This window comes from Stomoxys calcitrans, chromosome 4 (assembly GCF_963082655.1).
Source record: "Stomoxys calcitrans chromosome 4, idStoCalc2.1, whole genome shotgun sequence".
Taxonomy (NCBI): domain Eukaryota; kingdom Metazoa; phylum Arthropoda; class Insecta; order Diptera; family Muscidae; genus Stomoxys; species Stomoxys calcitrans.
Window position 1 is genome coordinate 100,626,981 of NC_081555.1, and position 22,662 is coordinate 100,649,642.

A 22,662-nucleotide genomic window follows, 5' to 3' on the forward strand; every position below is an offset into this window, starting at 1 on the left:
TACCCAAAGATAAGGGTGCGAAAACAACTCTTTCCCAAAAGAAAGGGTACGAAAACAACTCTTTCCCAAAGGAAGGGGTACGAAAACTAGCCTTTCCCAAAGGAAAAGGTGCGAAAACTACTCTTTCTCATACAAGATGGCACGAAAACTATGTTTTCGCAAAGAAAAGGGTACGCAAACTACCCTTTCCCAAGGGAAAAGGTACGACAACTACCCTTTCCCAAATAAAAGGGTACGAAAACTACTCTTTCCCAAAGGAAGGTATAGGAAAACTATCTTTTCGCAAAGAAAATGGTACGAAAGCTACCCTATCCCAAAGGAAGGTGTAGGAAAACTATATTTTCCCAAAGGAAAGGGAAGGAAAACAACTTTTTCCCAAAGGAAAGGGTACGAAAACTACTCTTTCTCATACAAGAGGGCACGAAAACTATGTTTTCCCAAAGAAAAGGGTACGAAAACTTCCCTTTCTCAAAGAAAACGGTATGAAAACTACCCTTTTCCAAAGAAAAGAGTACGAAAACTACCCTTTCCTAAAGAAAAGGGTACGAAAACTACTCTTTCTCATACAAGAGGGCACGAAAACTATGTTTTCCCAAAGAAAAGGGTACGAAAACTTCCCTTTCTCAAAGAAAAAGGTATGAAAACTACCGTTTTCCAAAGAAAAGAGTACGAAAACTACCCTTTCCTAAAGGAAAAGGTACGAAAGCTACCCTTTCCCAAAGGAAAGGGTATAAAAGCTACCCTTTCATAAAGGAAAAGGTACGAAAACTAGCCTTTCCCAAAGGAAAGGGTACGAAAACTACTCTTTCTCATACAAGAGGGCACGAAAACTATGTTTTCCCAAAGAAAAGGGTACGAAAACTTCCCTTTCTCAAAGAAAAGGGTATGAAAACTACCCTTTCCCAAAGAAAAGGGTACGCAAACTACCTTTTCCCAAAGGAAAAGGTATGAAAACTATCCTTTCCCAAAGGAAGGGTACTAAAACTACCTTTTCCCAAAGGAAAGGGTACTAAAACTTCCCTTTCCCAAAGGAAACGGCACGAAAACTACCATTTTCCAAATAAAAGAATACAAAAATTGTCCTTTCTCAAATGAAAGGGTAAAAAAATTAAACCTTTGCAAAAGAAATGGCACTAAAACTACACTTTTGCAAAGAAAAGTATTTAGGAGTAGAGTACAAAACTGGCATCCAAATTTTATATGGGCATATAGTCCGTTTGGGATTATATGGAACTCCAATTCAAACAAAACGACAAATCCAAATAGGGCGACATATAGCCCTATCCGACAATAAATCACCCGAAGGTACAAGGCGTGACCCTCGACTCGACTCTTCTAGTCAGCCTTGTTTAGCAATCTGTCATAAGGCAAATAACAGAAACAAAATCTTCTAATCTTTTGCAGACAGCACTTGGGTAAAGGACAAAGAAACACTGTTAACCACTTATTCGGATGGCATAATGTATAAAAAAACATTTTCGAAAATTTAAAATTTGCAGATACTTATTTGCATCAAAAATTTGTTCTTAGAAAAAATTATTTATTTTCACCCACATACATAAAGAAACACTACTAGCCTCTTATCCGGATGGTGTTATGTATAAAAAGCAAACATTTTTCAAAAAAATTAAATTTGCCGATACTCATTTGTAACAAAAATTTGTTCTTAGAAAAAATTATTTATTTTCACCCACTTACACAAAGAAACACTGTTACTTATACGGAAGGTGTAATGTATAAAAAAAATACATTTATGAAAAATTTAAATTTGCGGGTACTCATTTGTAGCAAAAATTTGTATAAAAAAAACTATTTATTTTCACCCACATACAAAATGGCTTTCATTGGGATCAATTTTAGAGGATTTGTAATCATATTCTCTCATTTGTAACAAAACTTTTTATAAAAAAAAAAATTATTTATTTTCACCCACATATAAAATGGCTTTCATTGGGATCAATTTTAGAGGATTTGTAATCATGTTCTCTCAAGATTTTGGGATTTCACAATCACCAAATTTAAATTTTAATATTATTATTATTGATTTTTCATGGCATAGTTAATAAATTGTAAACAAATTTAAATGTTTCCTTTTTTTAATTTGAAATAAATTTGAATATTCAAAAAAATTAAAAAAGATAATTTTTTAGATTTTAGTGAGGTTTTTAATCATTTAATATGTCCCCATGAATACCCCATTGAGAAATAGAGGGTTCTTTTATTTTTGTAAATTTTTCTACATTTTTTAATTGGCATGATTTTAAGAAATCCAGTCGAATCCGTATAATTGAAAACCTTTTAATTGAATAAATCGCTTAATTGATAGACAAATTATGCTCAATCCCATGGCAGCTGGTTGTACGTACCAGATTGAACCGATGGAATCATTCATTGGCAAAGGCTGCCGCCTCAGTGTACAACAAACTGGTATAACACAACAACAACTAATCCCATGGCAGCGAGGTTGTACGTACCGTATTGAACCGATGGAATCATTCACCGGCAAGGGTTGCCGCCTCAGTGTACAACAAATAGTACAAGAACAACAACAACAAATTATGCTGCATCTCAGGGCTATCAACCTGAGATGCAGCATAATTTTTTTTAACTCCGCTGAAAAGCAAAAAAATCCCATTTCAAGGATATCAACTCCGCTTCCTTTTTACTCCGCTGAAAAGCAAACAAAATCACATTTTAGGGATACCAACTCTGCTTCATTGAAAACATCGGTTAATTGAAACAAATTTTCCATATTTTGCTGTTCTCAAGTAAGCGGATTCGACTGTATTTATATAATTTTTCCAAAAATTTAAACAAAATCAATTATTTTCTCGAAAAATGTTAACAAAACTGAGTTATTCCAACTCAAAGGCTAAATTTGTATTCACCTCATTTTTAGAAAATTATTATATTTATAATATATTTTCAATAAATTTGTAACAGTCTCTTTTCAATACATGTACACTAATGTTCTCTTGTTTTAGTTAAATTTAAAAATTTTAATAATTTTTTTACAAGTCTTAGTATTTAGCAATAATTTTAGTTTGTCTTTTACTTGTTTTTGTAAGTATCACTTGTATTGAATGAAAATTTAAGATTAGCAAAAAAATAAATTTGCACTTGTTTTTTGTATATATAAAAAAAATAGTTGAGTTTTCAGGGTAACTTTTAAGACAACTGTGTATGCCTTGCCAACTATAATAGTGAAAAATGTTTATAATAATAATTTGTTGTTCGTAACAATAATTTTGATCTATACACAGGAAAATTACACAAATATTTGTTGTTGTTTTTATAATACATACATATATATATATATATAGAAAAAAAAAAAATAATTAAGAAAATAAAACAATCTCACCACAAAACATTTTTAACTTAAACATTTGATCCTTTTACCCATACCTCCCTTAGGGGTTTCGTTGTTCTCATACGAGACTCAGAGAGTGTGAGAGAGAGAGAGAGCGAGAGAGAATAAGGTGAGAGAGTGTTATACAAAGTTTTCAACATTCGGTGGCAAAATAGAAAATTTCCACTATATCCTCATCCTCTTCGTCATCGTCACCGTTTCCCTCTCTAGACGTTATGGGCGTTGTTTGGCCTCCAGGCAAATCCTTGAATTGTTCTTTTTTCTCAACTTGTTCAGTGTTCTCCCTACCTTTTGCTCCAGCACATCCCCCCACCGCTAATGCTGCTGCCTCTGCTGAGGTACAAGGAATTGCTGTTTTCATTTTACTTTTGCTCGTTGATGAAGTAGAGGTTGTTATTTTCGTTTTGCTGCTTATACCACGTACCACAACGTCTTCGCCCAGACACTGGCGAAGAACGTTTGCCTATAGTCACACTTTTGATGCGGTGGCCGTTGTGTGCTGCTGGGGACCAGCCAGGCCACCGCCCACACTTGCATATTGGGAGCTATGGCCATGTTGTTGCTGCTGCTGCTGTTGCTGCTGTTGATGCTGCAGATTATGATGATGCTTTTGAACCGTTTGATATGTTGGCTGTTGCTGCCCGGCAGCTATGTTATTGCTATTCGATGAGGGGCCCAAAGTCACATGGGTCACAAAGGGGCCTCGCGAGCGAGCACTGCTGTTGAGGGAGGCCGGCGAAAAGCCATTCATGGCTGCTGTCTTCCAATGAGCCTGCGCCTGTGTACCATTGGATGGAGCCGGCGAGTGTTGGGAATGTTGTTGCTGCGCAGCATTGACCGTTATATGACCATTATTATGTTGTTTTATGCTTCCCGTGCGATGTTGAAAACTACCATTGAGTGATGTATTGCCATTCGCCGTCGATGTTTGACTTAAATTATGTTGTGCCGTCTCATAATCGTAATAGTTGGGATTTGAAGAACGCAAACTGGGTGTCTTGCCATTATTGCTGGCATGGTGATTCATGGGGTGGTTGTGATTATGATTGCTATGCGCATATTGTTGCATATTGATGTCCTGCGAGCGCGCGCTGCGTTGAGAGTGATAATGTTGATGACGTCGACTGTTTACAGATATTTACATAGTAACAACATAGAAAGAGCGAGAGCAGTCCCAGCCATCCATAAGCGCACCCACCAAATCCATATAGATATTCATATATATTTATTAAATAAATAAGCAATGGCGATTTTCATGTAAATAAAGAGGAGATAATATAAATTTGTATATTTTAATGATTTTCCATATGCATATTTATATAAAAGAAGATGAGATTCAGATGTTGAGAAGTAGCAGTAGTAGTATTGGCAGAAAGTAATGGCAATTTCATTATCTAAAGCAAAGCACAGTCATAGGGTTTAAACTTTAAAAGAAAAAAAGATAAAACTGCAAAAAAATAATGTTTATTTTTTCTTAATAACAACTTAGAATGCATTCAACTCTAGTAAAGAAAAACTAAAAAAAAATATTTAATGGTTCCTTAGCATTGAGTTCGAGTTTTTGCTTGAATAACTCTCAAAACGCATTATAAAACAAGTTAAAACGTGCTAAGTTCAGTTGGCAAAATCTTGGGAACCCACTGCCATGGGCTCTGCTAAAAAATTTAAAAAACAAGTAAAAGCGTGCTTAGTTCGGCCGGGCCGAATCTTGGGATCACACCCCCATGGATTCTTCTACAATATGGTAGCTATACTGTTTATAGATCGATGTGAGCCGTATTTGGCACAGTTGTTGAGAGTCATAACAGAACACTATATGCAAAATTTCAGCCAAATTGGACAAAAATCGCGGCTTGTAATGGCTCAAGAAGTCAAATCGGGAGATCGGTTTCTATGGGAGCTATATCAAGCTCTTGACCGATTTGGACCGTATTTGGCACAGTTGTTGAAAGTCGCCAAAGAACACTGTGTGCCAAATTTCAGCCAAATCGGACAAAAATTGCGAATTATAAGGGCTCAAGAAGTCAAGTCGGGTGATAGGTTTATATGGGAGCTATATCAGGTTCTTGACCGATTTGGACCGTATTTGGCACAATTGTTGAAAGTCGCCAAAGAACACTGTGTGCCAAATTTCAGCCAAATCGCATTAAAATAGAGACTTCCAGGGGCTCAAGAAGTCAAATCGGGAGATCGTTTTAGATGGGAGCTATATCAGATTATAGACCTATTTGAACCTTACTTGGCACAATTGTTGAAGATCATAACAGAATACCACATGCAAAATTTCAGCCAAATCGGATGAAAATTGCGGCTTCCAGAGGCTCAAAAAATCAAAACGGGAGATCGGTTTATATGGGAGCTATATCCAAATCTGAACCGATATGGCCCATTTGCAATCCCCAACGAACTACATCAATATTTCATATCTGTGCAAAATTTCAAGCGGCTAGCTTTAAGCGTTCGACCGATATCGTGATTTCGACAGACGGACGGACAGACATGGCTAGTTCAACTCAGAATGTCGAGACGATCAAGTATATATATGTACTTTGTGGGGTCCTAGATCAATATTTCGAGGTGTTACAATCGGAATGACTAGATTAGTATACGCCCCATCCCATGGTGGTGGGTATAATAATACTAATAAATTAGGCATAATATTGGTACATAGAGACCAAATTTTTGCCAAACCAGGCAGAAATTAAACATTAAATTAAAGGGACCGAACATGGATAAACGAAAGATCGGTTTATATGGCAGCTTAATCAGGCACGGCTGTTGGAAGTCGTTACAGAATACTACAAGCAAAATTGCTGTTTCCAGAGACTCAAGTCGACAAATCGGGAGATCGGTTTATATGGGAGCTTTATCAAGATTGTCCATGCAAAGAAGACATTGACGAAAATTTCAACTGGATTACAATAGTACTGGTGGGGTCTTTCGAAGATCGCTGTACTCTTCGGAAAAGGAAACCAGCCCAAGAAAAACCCTGGATGACCGGGGAGATTTGCAATACTGGGAAAAAGGTCCGCAGACTTTTTAACAGAGAACATCGCAAAAAAGCTGATGTTTATTGGGATGTGTATTACACACGGCTCAAAGCGGCATAACGTGCCTCCTAGAAGCTTTTCCGCCAACAGATCGATAGCATTAATGACGCCGCCAAGATGAAAAAAAGTTTCTCTCAAAAACCCATGTCCAAACTGAAACGTTGGTAGACGACATGGGAGTAAAAGCAGAAACAACGCAGGACATGTTGAGGCTTTTGATGAAAACGCATTTTCCACAGGATACGACGGGAAACAACGGAATCTTGGAATAATGATGTTGATCGAAGGTTTATCATAACGGAATTTATGGTCAAGGAAACCTTGAGAAGCTTCAAACCATTTAAGTCACCCGGACCTGATGGAATATTCCTGGCATTACTACAAAAGGAGGCCGAATATCTGGCGCCTCATCTGGAAACTATTTTCACAGAGTGCCTAGCACTTGCTTATACTCCGAAAGCCTGGCAAGGCAAGTTATGCGACACCGAAGGCCTACAGGCCTATAAGCCTTACGTTCTTTCTACTCAAAACCATGGAACGCATTGTAGATACCATGATGAAGAGTAGGACATCCAGCGAACTGTTTAAATACAAACAGCATGCCTATGTCAAATGAAGGTCGGTGGAGACTGCCCTGCACGAGGTTGTGCCAAGACGTACACATTGGCGGTTTGCATTGACATCGAGGGCGCGTTTAATAATAACCTATTACGGATGCTGACTGAGGAGGGATTTGAACTCGTCTGCTATGCAGACTATGTTATACTCCTTCTTAGGGGTAAGGATCTGAACCAGCTATGTAGAAGGGCCGAAAGAGTCTTGCATATGGCATATGACTGGGCTAGACCCAGGGGTCTCAATGTTAATCCAGAAAAGACAGAAATATGCCTGGAAGAGAAAAGTGGGCCAAATTGACCCGCACTTTTTCTCAATAAAACAATTTCGATATCTGACAAGGTCAAATACTTTAGAGTGATCTTAGATAGGAAACTTAATTGGAAGTGTCACATTCGGCGGCGTACTGAGAAGGCTCACAGATGTTGGGCACTATGTAGACGGGCCGTAGGCTTGAAATGGGGCCTGAATCCGAGGATAGTCCACTGGCTCTACAGGAGCGAGATTAGACCAATACTTACTTACGCCTCAGTAGTTTGGTGGACTGCTATGGAGAAAAAGTGCAACATAAGGACCATACAACGAGTTCAGAGAACATGTTGTCTTGGCATAGGCGGAGCGATGAGGTCCACGCCCACTAGGGCAATGGAGACTATTCTATATATCCGAAACATAGACATACAGATTAAAAGTGCGGCAGCAACTGCGGCTATCAGTCATAAGGCGATGGAAGAATGAATTGAGGATGAGAGCAGCTCATACCATCGCGGTATAATCGAGGCTACAATAGGAAACCTGGAAGGAAGGGAAGAGGTTTTTGATCGGATACCTGAGACGAAACTTGAGGTCGAATGAGTGGCACAGTCTTGGACTGGAGGAACCCTAGTATTGCCATCTGGAAGATCATGTTACACTGATAGATCAAAGCTAGGAGACATAGTGGGCCTGGTAGTCTACATTGGGAACCCATGGACTGAGATCTGTTTTAGACTGCAGGACCGTATAATTGTCAGGCGATCCGGGCGATCACGCGTGAGGTGGTGTGGTACTAACGCGAGGTCGTCGAATGTGAACATCTTTACCGACAGTAAAATGGCCACAAGGGCAATAATAAGCAGGACGGTAAGGTCACGAACAGTCTTGCAGTGTAAGGAGATTAACGCCTTCTCTGAGGTTGGCACAATCCGCATTGTTTGGGTGCCGGGCCATAACGGTGTAAGGGGGAATGAAAGGGCAGACGATTTGGCAGTGAAGGCTATAGTACTGCCGGCGATAAACTTGGTTAACCCGAAGCCTTTCGGGTCGACGAACTCCGATTTTAGGGAGTAGGCGACAAACGCGCATGTAACACTGTGTAACAGCGAAACGGTCGGTAGGACGGCGAAAATCCTATGGAGTGATCCGGATCGTGAGAAGTCGAGGCTGTTACTGAGAGGAAGTAAGAAGGAGGTCAGTATAGCTTTTGGTATCATAACGTGTCACATAGGACTACGAGCTCACTTATGTAAAATCGGTGCGGCAAGTGTACATATGCTATCACTGCGGGGCAGATGATGTCTTTGAACCAACTTAGGGGTGTGGTATGGAAAAAAATTAAGGATTTTGTAAGTAACACGGAATTCCAAACTTAAAATTTTCTTTTTAGAGGTTTCTTTATAGTTTTTAGAACACACAACAAGCCGATTACTGGCTTAGGTGTATGTCTATAGTAGCATGGGGCGGATTAATATCTGCACCGTCTTCTCAACCTAACCTAACTATAGTCCACGAACCATTCCTCCACATACATATGGTTCCTGGATAAGAACCACATCAAATCCCCCTGCCATCAAGAGGACCTTTAGTGCCACTTAAGCGGCCTTACAGTGGTGGAGATTTATCTGTAGAAACCGGACAATAGTCAGGATTCAGAACTTCCGCCACTGTTTTATTAGCCTCGTCTTTTGATTCCATCAGGAGTTCATTCTCCTAAGATTCGTTAGATGTTGTCATGATGAGCTTTCGTACGCATCCAAACGCAGGTGAAAAAGCTGTGGAAGCACTCTTCCTCAGGACACTGGACACTTGGTGTGGACGGTGTGGAAGATTCCTCCTTAGATGCTTCAGTAGCTGCTGCTGTCAAAGTACTTGCTGAGTTCCGTGCTTCCCCGCTGGCGCACACCTTGAGCCCAGTGCAACTGGGTGAGCCACCCACACCGGGCTTGTTGGGTCCCGATTCGATGTCATCCCCTACTGTCTCGATTGTGGCAGGGGAATTTTCAGTCTCCATGCGCCAGACATTAGCGATGTGATCGATAGTTTCTTAGGCAAGTGTTAAACAATAAATGCTGATTCGTCTCCTGATTCCCCAACCCAACCGCTTCTATTGACCTTTAGGTTCAACTTGTTGAATCCGTAGGTTACAACCCCTTCAGACATGTTGAGGTCTGCGAAACAGCCGGAGTTTAGTACAAGTACTGCATGTCTCCGGTCACCATCAGCCTCATCCAATCTACCTATCTTCCAGTCGGTGGTTGAAAGATTGGGATTACATTCCCTTAGTCTTCCAAGTATCGATTTAGGATCTGAGGGAATCCTTGGTATCCCAGGATGCGCCATTGATAGAGAAGGAATATCTTCCTTCTTTACTAAAAATCTAGTGCTGCACCTGGCCAGATCTCACTAACCTTTTTTAGCGCACAACGATACATTTCAATTGAGCGTTAATCCCCGAAGGCAATTAGTCTGTATCGGACACGATACCAGCCAGCATCGTCATCGTTCCTTATGCAGAGCTTTTTTTTTTAATTTATTAAAGATTTTTCTATGATCGAAGAAAGTCGAAATATCCGCTTTTTCATATGCATGTAAACCACTAGCGTAAACAACGAACACACATGTGGTTGTTGTTGTTGTAGTAGTTTATTGTGTTCTATCTCTTGTCTGCTTGATTCTGTTGAGTGTCAAGACCACATGTGGTTTTGTGTGTGTGTGTGTGTGTGCATTACACCATCAGAGAGAAGTGTGTCTCTCTCTCTTTCTCAGTGAATTGCAACAAAAATTTGTTGCAATTTTTCTTCTTCTTCTTTCTTAGCTTATTCCTTGTCAAAATTATTTATATATTGTATCGTATATAGATTTCATTAAAAAATTTCACGTTATTTAATACACTAAGAAAAAAGTTCGACACAGCAACTATTCATGCAAGTTTTATAAAAGCGCAAACTATTATCTAAAAAAATCATTCTTAAATAAAAAAGGCAACAAACATTAGGGAAAAAAAACAAACTAAATCGAAGCGTTTGCAAGAAAAACTAACTAAAATTGGAAAAATCTATAAAATGATGATTGAAAAATGTGGGTTTAAGTTACCTTTCCGCTTCGACTTTAAGACGTTGCCAAAGCACTTGTTGTCGCATGCATTCTAAGGTTGATTCCGATAAAACATCACTATTTGAGCAGTTATCATCGCTATTAGTTTTGTGAGTATTGATGTGTGTGTGTGTGTGTGTGTGGATGTGTTTTTTTTTGGTGAGCATAAGTATATGTTTCATGTGAGGGTGTTTGTATTATGCAAATTTTTGGTGGGGAAAAATTTTATACAATTCATAATAAGTTTTAAAAATAATTTCATTAAATAGGGGAGGGGTGGGAGGGAATGTGGTGAATAAAAATTGAGAAATTTGCGAAATGCGTTAAGAAAGAGAGAGAAAAAAGAAAGTAGTCAACAAAATTTATAAAAAAAACCCTTAAAGGTTGTTTGATGGGTACCATTATCGATAGATAAATGAGTCCCTCTTTATGCTGATATGGTATTTGGAATGAGGGTGAGGTTAGTTTTTGTTGGTAAAATAAGGAAATTATTAACAAATTTTCTATTTTTTATAGAAATAATTGATGGTGATGTTGTGGTTATTTGGTTTATGATGAATTTTGGGTTATATGGTGCTTATGATGATGTTGATGCTGTTGTTGTTGTGGATGTTAGTTCTTAGAAGTGCAAATCATTATTTGGCCTATTACCTCAACCTTGTATCATTTCTTTTGTGAGTTTTTTTTTTTTGTATAAGAAAATGTTGCTAGGTTTGGGATATGTAAGGTTTTGCTTTTCTTAGAATGCTATAAATAACTAAACGCCCTCTCACCTAATTTGTTGATGATGATTGTGTAACTCTTCATAATTCGAATAGTGTTGATAGCGATGATTAAAGATATCGTTTTGATGGATACCAGCAGCCATGGCAGCTGCCATAGCATCACTATGCGCCCCACCTGTGCCATTGGCATTGGCTGGTGGCAATGGCGGCGGAGGTTGGTAGGCTGGTGGTGCCAATTTGGCATTGCGCTCCATAGCCGCCAAGGCAGCTGATGGTATTTGATTATTGGCAGGTGTTCTTTCATTTGCTGCATTATTGGTCACGGGAGGATGATTTTCCACAGGCGCTACACCATCTTTGCGATTTTTGCCAAAACGAAACATATAGCCAATGCCTCGCAAAATGCCAGGCTTCTTGGCGCGGGACTTTTGTTTGCCATCATTAAGGGATGATTGGCAGGGACCATTGCGTTGATTAAAGCCACCTTCAGAGGGGTCGCCATCTTCCAAAAGCCAAGTTTGACGGGCTTCTATAAGAGTAGGAATATAGAAAACCACATAACTCTAAAACTTTCAGAAAATATTAAGGCCATACTTACTCTTAACATCATGATCACTGGATACCGCTGCCCTCAGACTCTCTTCACGCCCTCGACCACGTGGGGCCCGTAAGGTGGTGGGACCTCCTCTAGGCTCATCGGACATTTGTATCTCTTGCACCATGGTCTGCAGAGATTCCAGCGATGAGGATTTCTTCAGACCCAGCGATGGTCCCAAATCACCCACTTGATCCCTAGACTCCGCCTGCATATGTTGCTGTTCTATGCCCGAATTGGTTTTGGCATGTTTATAGCCTGGTATGCGGGCATTGGCCTCAGCAATTCTTGCTGTTAATGATTCCATAGAACCATAAACAGCCGATTTGGTTTGAGCCACTCTTCGTTCTCGTTCCTCACGCAATTTCTTATTACGTTGATAGGTGCCCGTTTCTCGGGCATCCAGGGCCGCATGATGTTTTTCCGATATGGAACGTCGACCTAAGGCATCACGGCTAAAGTGTTCGACTCCAGAATTTGTTTCGAGACTTAGCTGTGATGAATAGGTGGCATCAAAGTTTTGCGGCCCACCACCTGGTTGAGGGGTGGCATTTGAGCCCGAAGTGTTGTTGGTAATGGTGGAGGCTAAAGATTCGTTAGGGCGATGGGGTAACGTGCTAAAAAGATAATAAAATGATAATAAAATGTATAAAAAACCCTTTATTGTTGAATTTCTACTTACGGTGATATGGGTTCCGGATCATGTTCTATCAATACCGAATTATTGATATGCTTCTGTGTGTGATGCATGGCTGGTGACCAAGTATCATTTGTGGCCATATAATAGCTCTCATTGCGTAGAGCATGAACACCACTATTGGCACCACCACCACCTCCAGGAGTTTTGCCACTGCTACTCAAGACAGTGACAGCCGAGGGGCCAGCAGCATTTGAACGGCTTTTTTGTGTAGAATTTCCAGAGCAAGCACCACCAGTTAGGCGATCTAAAACGGGGTTGCTCCATCTAAGAAAAAAATACAAAATTTAGAAATCCTTAAAATCCCACAAATCCCTTCCAACTCTCACCTATTCATATCGTTTGTTGCCGAAGCACCATTATTATGACGATTGATGTCACTATTTCTCTTCTCCGGGCTCAAATAGATGACAGTGGCTCCACTATTCTCACTGGTACTCGAGCTTTCGTTGGTATGCTCCAGTATATCACCCGAACTGGAGGAACGAGTTATTTTTCGAGCAACCTGTAGGGTAATCATTCCCGGATGTTTACCCGGATTATTGACAATGGCACGTTTCAGTGTATCCATGGCCTCGGCATTACTCTGGCCAAGTAGGCTAACACCATTAATGCTAACCAGTTGGTCATTCATGCGTAAACGGCCATCACGTGATGCAGCACCACCATGTATGACACTTTTTACAAAAATACCCAAGTCACCATCGTTTTTCATTGATCCATTGGAACTGCCATTTGAGGAGCCCGTCAAATTGGAACTTGTCTTGCCTTTGACACTAACACCAAGGCCAGCCTTTTCGGTATCATGAACGGGTATGTGGAAGGTAAGCATTTCGCGGGAACGCCAGGCAACACCAGCTTGTAAGCTATCCTATGGGGGTTAGAACAAAAAACAAAAAGGAATTAAACTGATTAGGAAACCAGAAAAAAAATTTGGACAATCATTGTCCATTGATAACATTTTGATAACATTTTCTAGAGGAACAATTTTGACAAAATTTTCTAGAGAAAAAATTGACAAAATTGTCTATAAAATATTTTTTTGACCAAATTTTCTATAGAAAAACTTTTGACAAAGCTGTCTGTAGAAAAAATTTTCTATAGAAAAAATTTTGATAGAATTTTCTATAGAAAAAATGTTGACAAAATTTTCTAGAGAAAAAATTTTGACAAAATTTTATAAAGAAAAAATGTTGACAAAATTTTCTAGAGAAAAAATTTTGACAAAATTTTCTTAAGAAAAAATTTTGACAAAATTTTCTATAGAAAAAATTTTGACAAAATTTTCTATTTAAAATATTTTGACAAAATTTTCTATAGAAAATATTTTGATAAAAATTTCTATAGAAAATATTTTGACAAAATTTTCTATAGAAAATATTTTGACAAAATTTTCAATAGAAAATATTTTGACAAAATTTTCTATAGAAAATATTTTGACAAAATTTTCTATAGAAAATATTTTGACAAAATTTTCTATAGAAAATATTTTGACAAAATTTTCTATAGAAAATATTTTGACAAAATTTTCTATAGAAAATATTTTGACAAAATTTTCTATAGAAAATATTTTGACAAAATTTTCTATAGAAAATATTTTGACAAAATTTTCTATAGAAAATATTTTGACAAAATTTTCTATAGAAAATATTTTGACAAAATTTTCTATAGAAAATATTTTGACAAAATTTTCTATAGAAAATATGTTTACATCCAAAACCCCTACATATTTTACGGTCAAACTACATTCCCAATTTGTTTATCGAAAATCCCCAGATAACCATATTGGATTATTTACAATCTTGTTTTGAAGTTTCATCAAATGACGTATTTTTTCGCCGCGATTAGTAACCCATCAAAATTGATATTTCCGCAAAAAAATCTGAGGCCTTCTGTCTCATTCGCTGTTCATCTTCATACTGGTAAGACGTATTCCCCCTCAATAAAATCCAAGCATATTTGTTCAATCCTAACTCCACTGCTTTTTCTCATTCCTTTTGTTTTCATATGTTCACTGGGAACATATTCTCCAACCATTCTTACGAAGATGCAAAGCCATTAGTGAAGTGTTACTTCTGACTTTTGCAGTGGACTCAATCAATACACCATCTTCCCACAGATCGAAGTGCACTCCCGCACACATAAACATTTTGGTCCTTCGAACCGGATACCTACGACCTCTTGGAGCAGGCACTCTCAGAAGTTTCAATTCCAGAAGTTCCAGTTCTTGTCATCCCGATAAAAACAGGTTAGTGTTACATTGCCTTTTGTGTTCTAGCTATTTGTTATTGAGGTGCTATAGAGTGAGGATTGACACAGAATAAGCTACAGTCAAAAGCGCATTTAACCACGTGTCAAATTTATAAATTGTGCTATAAGAAGAAAATAAATTAATTAGTCCGCATACAGAATTTATATAAGCCAAACTGGGAGATCATACATTTGTTTGGTCACTATGGAAAATACACTTATTAATGTGACAAAATAATCACCAAGACTTCGTTTACAAGCATTGCCTGAAATATTGGATTAATTGGATCATAAGGCATGGGCCCTTCATGGACAAAGCATTGGTGAGTCGTGTGTTTTTAAATCCAAAAATACAAACATTCCATAAATGAAGTAAAGAAAAAATTCTTTCAATATCCATGTGCATGAGGCAAAGTAAAATCGGTGGTGTATGTTCAGTGCGCGCTTCCTACTTTGCAGTTGATATACCCATGAATGCACAGTAGCCAAAGATGATATGGGATTTCATTGTGCTCTGTGGTTATTTCTCTTGCAGTGAATGTATGCTTATTTTGATTTTCAGCTATTTGTTGTTATTTGAGATCATCCAGTCATTTACGATATCTTCTGTTCATTCCCATTGTCCCTAAGTCAACTCTTTTTTTTCTAATTACCACTCCTATTCTCTATCACTCAAACCATTGCACTCTCTTACAAGTGATCTTTCCACATAGAAGCTTCATTTCATTTTGTCAGTGATCATAACTTGTCATACGATTGTATCATAGGGGTACAAACAAGTTATTTTATGACTACACTACTCCCATGCGCTGTGTACTAATAAGTTCGCTTGTGGGTACAATTTTCTCTTCTATGTTTGGAGCCAATCTGATTTTCATCACTGGTGCCTGTATTTATTGGAGTCTGCGCAGTGGTTGATTTCCTCTCTTGAGTTATAAATATTTCGGTTCTCCGTTCTCCATTCCTTCTTTCTTCTTTCGAGGTTATTGACCCCCAACAGTTTTGAATAAGGCTACAGCTGATTCATGACGTCACTAGTGCAGTTTAGCCTAGCGATGTATCTATGACTTATGTTTTTGAATCTCTGTTGGGATCCATTTGTGGTTGAATATTCTTTTTCTTGGTTTTTCAGTGTGACTAGATACTTTTGTGTTTCGAAGGTACATTTTACGCTTTGTTTGATTAACAGGAATTAATTCTATATTTTGTCTACGGGCGAAATCTGTTTGAATAGAGACTTCCTGTTAAGGAACAGAATTATTCGACCTAGTCGATTTTTGGTTTGCTGTGCATTTCCCCACATTTTTTTTATCTACTGCCTTCCCACGGTGCTTTTGAGATTGTATAAAGGCAATCGAATGTAGATACGATCATGTCCTTGGATAAGTTCATCCGATTGTCTGACAGGCTTGTCGAATTTGAGGCACTCCTTAATGATAAGCATACCAAGTTGTCCTCATGTTATGCTGTTGAGACGCACAAGGAGGAAGTCAAGGAAATTTGGGATAGGCTGAAGCCAGTTTACGAGCAATGCCTTGGCGATTTGGAAGAGGAGGCAGTTGGGGATGAGATGCCTTTTGGGGGAAATGACGAGAAGGCTTCTGAGGTTGAAATGGTCAAGTCAAAGTTTAGAAGTGCTTTCTCAACTTATTGTCGATGCGTTGAACATTTAGGGGAGGTGCTTCAACAGCTCTCCCAACCCATTTCTACAACGGCTTCGAATCAACCTCAGGGATTTAAACTCCCACCATGTGAAATTCCTACATTCGGTGGCGATTATCCCACATGGCCCACATTCCGGGACATGTTTACGGCGGTCTGTATTCGGAATTCTCGTCTTAGTCCGGTGGAGAAGCTATTTCATCTGACTCAAAGGACGAAGGGAGAGGCCAATGAGATAGTGAGGAAATTCCCTTTGACTCAGGAGAATTTTGCCTTGGCTTGGAGAAGTCTTTGTTCACGGTACGAGAACAAACGGGTTCTTGTCAACACTCAACTGAAGGCACTTTTTAATATTTCTTCCATTCATTCAGAATCTGCCGGCGCACTTAAGTCTCTTCAGCGAGACATAAATGCTTGCATCTCCATGTTGAAGCTTTATGACATTGATGTTGACAGTTGGGACCCCATTTTCATTTATATATGCTCCAGTCGTCTTCCTGACGTGACCCTTACTTTATGGGAACAGACATTGGAGGACAAAACTTTAATTCCGAAATGGTCTGTCTTCGATACATTTCTGACAAATCGACATAGGACCTTAGAATCTGTGTCCGAAATCCGTAAAAAGGACACGATGTCGACTGGCTCTAATACGGGGCAGAGGTCATGCCCGAAGTCCGGGGGCAAGAACATAAGGGCTTTTCAGAATAAAGTTTCTGAGTCCAACTGCAAACTGTGCCCTAATGAGGTTCACGTTATTCGAAAGTGTCCTAAGTTTTTGCAAATGAGTGTGAATCAGAGGTTGGCGGAAATTAAGAGATTGAGTCTATGCCTAAATTGTTTTTCCAAATCCCATTCCGTGAGACACTGTTCGAGTAAGTTTTCTTGTCTGAAGTGCAACAAACGCCACAATTCTTTACTACACCGAGAACAGACGCCTTCGACCCAGGGCCAGCCCGATACGAACGCTCATACCACTTCCAGTTCTGTCACATCTCCGATACCAAATTCCTGTACTCTACAGTCCACTAATTCCGGAGGTGGTTTAATACAGACATGCTTTTCAAGTCATTCCAAAGGGGTTCTGTTGGGCACGGCTATGGTGAAGATTTGTCATAATGGTTTGGATTATCTGGCAAGAGCACTAGTTGATTCAGGTTCTGAGGGTACCTTCATTTCCGAGAAGTTGTTCAATCAGCTTAAATTGCCGTTCAAACGTATGAGTGCGAGTATTTCGGGGTTAAATAATACAATTTCCGCCTCCGTTCAGAAGGAATGCCGTTTCAAGTTAAATTCAATAGTGGATCCGAATTTTGAGGTCTGGGCTTCAGCACTGGTGGTACCACATTTGTCAGGAAGCCTGCCATCGAGAACCTTTCATCCGAACTCATTAGTCGATTTGCCCGACATTCCTTTTGCAGACCCCCGGTTTTATGAAAGTTCCAAAATTGATCTTCTTCTAGGTGGGGACATTCTTCCATTTATAATGCTCTCGGGCATTAGACGAGAAGTCTGTGGATCGTTGCTTGCACAGGAAACTGTATTTGGATGGATCCTTACAGGTCCAATTCCTTCTGAATCCATTCCTTCATCTCCTAGAGTTGTGTCTTATTTTTGTGAAGTTGCTCTAGAATCACTGATTTCCCGTTTTTGGGAGGTGGAAGACCTTCCAAGGAAGACGTTTTTATCTCGTTCAGATCAGTATTGTGAGGATTTGTATGCAGCGACTACTACAAGGGATAAAGAGGGCCGATATATGGTTTCACTTCCATTTAGGGAGGGTTTTCCGGAGGATGTTAACATCGGTCACTCTAGAAACTGTGCGATGGCACAGTTCATAAGGAATGAGGCACGTCTTCTCCGAAATCCAGTTTTCAAGTCCGAGTATGACAAAGTGCTTGAGGAATATACGTCCTTAAAGCACATGTCCAGGGTTTCTGCCCCTAAAGATGTACACTCTTGCGATTATTATTATTTACCCCATCACGCCGTTGTAAAGCCCGAGAGCACTACGACAAAAGTGAGGGTGGTATTCAATGCCTCTTCCCCCTCATCCAATGGTGTCAGTTTAAACGATGTTTTATATGCTGGCCCTGTTTTACAGAATGACCTTGTCGTGCTCATTCTTAGGTGGAGATTTTTCCGTTATGTATTCAACGGGGACATAACGAAAATGTATCGGCAGATACTAATACGTCCGGAACATAGAGTTTTCCAAAGAATTCTTCACCGTATAGACCCTAATGGAAGTATTTCTGACTACGAACTCGATACGGTGACTTTCGGAGTCAATTGTGCCCCCTTCCTTGCCATAAGGACTATCCTGCAGTTGGCTGACGATGTGAAAGAGTCATTTCCATTAGCAGCCCATATATTACGGGATTCGATGTATGTGGACGATGCTCTCGCAGGTGCCCACACAATTGAGGATGCGATTGAGTCGAGAAATCAGCTTATTAGAGCTTTGATGTCCGCTGGTTTTTCAATGAGGAAGTGGGCATCTAATTCCAAGATGGTCCTTTCCGACCTTTCTACTGACCAACTGCTTTCCGAGGACTTTTTGAATTTAGATGACCGAAGTACTGCTAAAACTTTAGGCATTCGCTGGAATGCATCTTCTGATTCATTTTACTTTTCTACTTCACCATTTCCCGACAATTGCAAATTTACGAAAAGGGAAATTTTATCGCAAATCTCCAAACTCTTTGACCCTGCCGGTTGGTTGGCCCCATGCATTGTTATAGCGAAAATGATTATGCAGACTATTTGGACCGAAGGTACAAAGTGGGACGAGGAAGTTTCCCCACAATCATTGTCTGGCTGGAGATGTTTTCAGTCTGCATATCCGTCAATAAATTCCATTGTCGTGCCAAGGTGGTTTGAGTATAGCCCAGATTGTGATATCCAGTTTCATGGTTTCAGTGACGCCTCAGAGAAGGCATACGCGGCTGCACTCTACGTTCGGGTCAGTAAGAGGGGGTCAACATCCGTCCATTTGGTTTCATGTAAGACTAAAGTTGCACCATTGAAGACACTTTCGATTCCACGATTGGAATTGTGTGGGGCAACTTTACTTGCTGAAATGCTTGACCACCTACTTCCTCAATTACATATCCAGGATTATTCAGTGTTTTGTTGGACGGACTCCACTATTGTCCTGTCTTGGCTTAGTAAACCTCCTTGTTTTTGGTCGACGTTCGTGGCCAATCGGGTATCAAGGATCACCCAGGTTATTGATGTTTCTAAATGGCATCATGTAAGGTCTGACTTTAATCCAGCTGATTTGGCCAGTCGGGGTATATATCCGACTGAACTTCTGAATAACAACCTATGGTGGCATGGACCATCGTGGCTAAGTAGCCCCAAGCATGCTTGGCCAAAGCTCAGCGAGTGTTCAAGCGAGCCTATTGAGCTTGAAAGGAAGACTGTGAAGGTCCATTTTTCCTATTTTCGTGATTTTGACGACATCCTGGAAAGGTTTTCCTCTTTTTCAAGAGCCATTCGGGTTATTGCATACATATATCGGTTTTTCCACAGCACGCATCCAAAATACCGATCTAAGCACCAGAGGCATAGGGCAACAATTTCACCATCAGAGGTTTTGATGGTGCAGAACCGCCTTCTCTCCATGACTCAGAAAGCTTACTTTCCCGACGAATATTTGGCACTGTCTGCGAAGAAAACTATTGCCTCCAAAAGCTCATTATTAAGTTTAAATCCATTCCTGGATGATGAAGGTGTTATGAGGATATGTGGGAGGCTGACATCATCTCCGGTCTTGTCGTATAATGAAAGACATCCGGTTATACTTCCGTATAGTAGCCAGTTATCTCGTCTCCTGGTTAAATTCACCCATGAGATTTCCATTCATGGTGGCAACCAACTGGTTCTCCGTTTGCTTCGTATGCAATTTTGGATAATCAAAGTTAAAAATTTGATTAAGACGATTATTAACAGATGTAAACCGTGCATCCTTTATAAGCAACGGTGTCAGCGACAAATGATGTCCGCACTGCCTCCAGAAAGAACTGAAATTTTCAGGCCTTTTACTCACACTGGTCTGGATTTCACTGGGCCATTCGATATAAAGAATTATTCCGGCCGGTGCTATCGCATCACCAAAGGCTATGTATGTGTCTTTGTGTGTTTTGCGACCAAGGCCATTCATTTGGAACCCACATCAGATCTGTCCACCAACACGTTTTTGGCGGCTTTTACTAGATTTGCTTCACGGCGTGGATGTCCTCTCCATCTCTATTCCGACAATGGCACTAACTTCGTTGGTGCGTCCAAGGTCTTGGCAAGAGATTTCCTCCAATCATCCCAGCAGTTACTTGAGTCCAAATATGCTCACCAGGGTATAGCATGGCATTTTATCCCTCCTGGAGCCCCACATATGGGTGGGCTTTGGGAGGCAGGGGTAAAAAGTTTTAAGTCCCATTTCCGAAAGGTGGCGGCGAATTCCAAACACACCTTTGAAGAGTTTCAAACTTTACTGTCTAAAATTGAGGCTTGTTTGAACTCACGCCCACTTTGCCCTATATCTCAAGAATCATCCGATTTATCGGCCCTAACACCTGGTCATTTCTTGATTGGGGCTCCGATTTTAACGCCTATTGATCCAAATATGAAAAATGTCTCAGTATCCCTCGTGAATCGATGGCAACGATTAAAAATTATGCACCAACATTTTTGTATTCGATGGAAGGACGAATACCTGAAAGAGCTCCACAAGCGCCACAAGTGGAAAAATCCCACTGCGAACTTGGAAGAAAATTCGTTGGTTGTAGTTCGAGAAGAAAATTTGCCCCCAAATTGTTGGCGATTGGGTAGAATCTCGAAAGTGTGTCCAGGCTCAGATGGTCGAGTCCGTGTCGCCGAGATTATTACCGAGAAAGGTAAAATAACAAGGCCGATCACAAAGTTAGTCGTTCTTCCTAACGAATCCACCTTTTAACACTTTAATCCTTTGATTAAAATCTAATTGGTACTAAAACTACATTCAATCCTAGCAAAAAAAAATGCGTGGTAACCAAAAGGCCAGTAAACCAAATAGTAAGAAGCCCGGGCAATATGTATGCAGATTGTGTAGATGGACCCATCCACTCCGAAAATGTAAAAAGTTCTTGGAAATGGAACCTATTAGACGGCTTCAACTGGTAAACAAATTCGGCTACTGTAAGAACTGCTTGGCACATTCGCACTCCCAAGGTTCTTGTTTTACAACGACTGGTTGCCGGTACTGCCAAAAAAACCATCACAGCCTACTTCATATGCACAAGGCACAACAACAAACTCGGAGCCAAAAAGGACGGCCTCATTCTACACAACAAAAACAGTCCAAAAATAAATCCCGAAGCTCAAAAACTCCAAATTCACATCCAAAGCCAAACCCGAATCCAATACTAAATCCGGATTCAAATCCAAATTTGAAGCCAACTGCAAGGTCGAAATCGTGTGAAAATAAATCTTCCAATGCTTCTTTATCTGCTATCCTAAAGCAGAATACAGTTACGCTACTCCCAACCGTGGTTGTGGAAATCGAAGGTAACAAAGGAAAATGCAGAGTACGTTGTTTGCTTGATACTGGATCCCAATATAGCCGCATATCTTCAAGTTTAGTGCGCCAATTGGGACTTACAACGCTTACTCTAAACGAAGAGACAATTTGCCCAATTGTTTTGGCATCCGTGTACGATCCAGACATACGAATCGAGGTTACACTCCGCGTAACTAATAGAATTTCCGTGCGCACACCCGGCAAATTGCTTTCAAAATCCATAAAGGCCAAATACACCAATATAATGCTTGCAGACGCTTCATTCTACAAACCAGGCCCCATAGATGTAATACTTGGTATCGACATATACTCTTTAGTGATAAGAGAAGGCATTTCCAACCATTCTGGTCTGCCAACTGCCCAGAATACTATGTTTGGATGGACCATCTATGGCAGTTGCCCAATGTAGTTTTTACCTTGCACTTTGAATTATTACTCGCATCAACTGAAATCCAACAAAACTGAACTCACTCTAAATAGCAAACTGAACACTTAAGCAAATGTAACCTAACACCAACACTTCAATATACGTACATAATTTTAAAATTATTATAAAAATACAAATCTAGTTTCTATTTTCAATTGAAAATACAAAGAAGTATTTATAACCTTAAGAGTACAATGAATTATATAACTTTCCTAACCTAGCGAATTAATTTGAAAATTATTTGTAGAAATTATATTTTTTAATACTAAATTAACATGAATTGTAAACGGAAAATCAATTCTGATGTGGTACGAACTATTTGTTGCAGTAATACTGCAAGGGGGGCGGAATGTTTACATC

General features: G+C 39.7%; 1 protein-coding gene across 3 annotated transcripts in view; it reads right to left on the minus strand.

Moving 5' to 3' along the window:
• Positions 1-3,334: 3,334 nt before the first annotated feature.
• The window catches only part of LOC106083231 (partitioning defective 3 homolog), a 236,043-nt gene continuing 216,715 nt past the window's right edge, over positions 3,335-22,662 (minus strand). For 2 of the 3 annotated variants that reach the window (XM_013246138.2, XM_013246137.2), the window contains 6 exons: positions 12,733-13,274; positions 12,389-12,670; positions 11,710-12,323; positions 11,160-11,640; positions 10,387-10,485; positions 3,335-4,494 (listed from right to left, as the gene is read on the minus strand). In XM_013246138.2, the coding sequence (XP_013101592.2) occupies positions 3,840-4,494; positions 10,387-10,485; positions 11,160-11,640; positions 11,710-12,323; positions 12,389-12,670; positions 12,733-13,274 (2,673 nt within the window). In that variant the 3' untranslated portion in view covers positions 3,335-3,839. The remainder of the gene's footprint in view (positions 4,495-10,386; positions 10,486-11,159; positions 11,641-11,709; positions 12,324-12,388; positions 12,671-12,732; positions 13,275-22,662) is intronic. The other variant, XM_013246139.2, reaches the window with a different exon arrangement.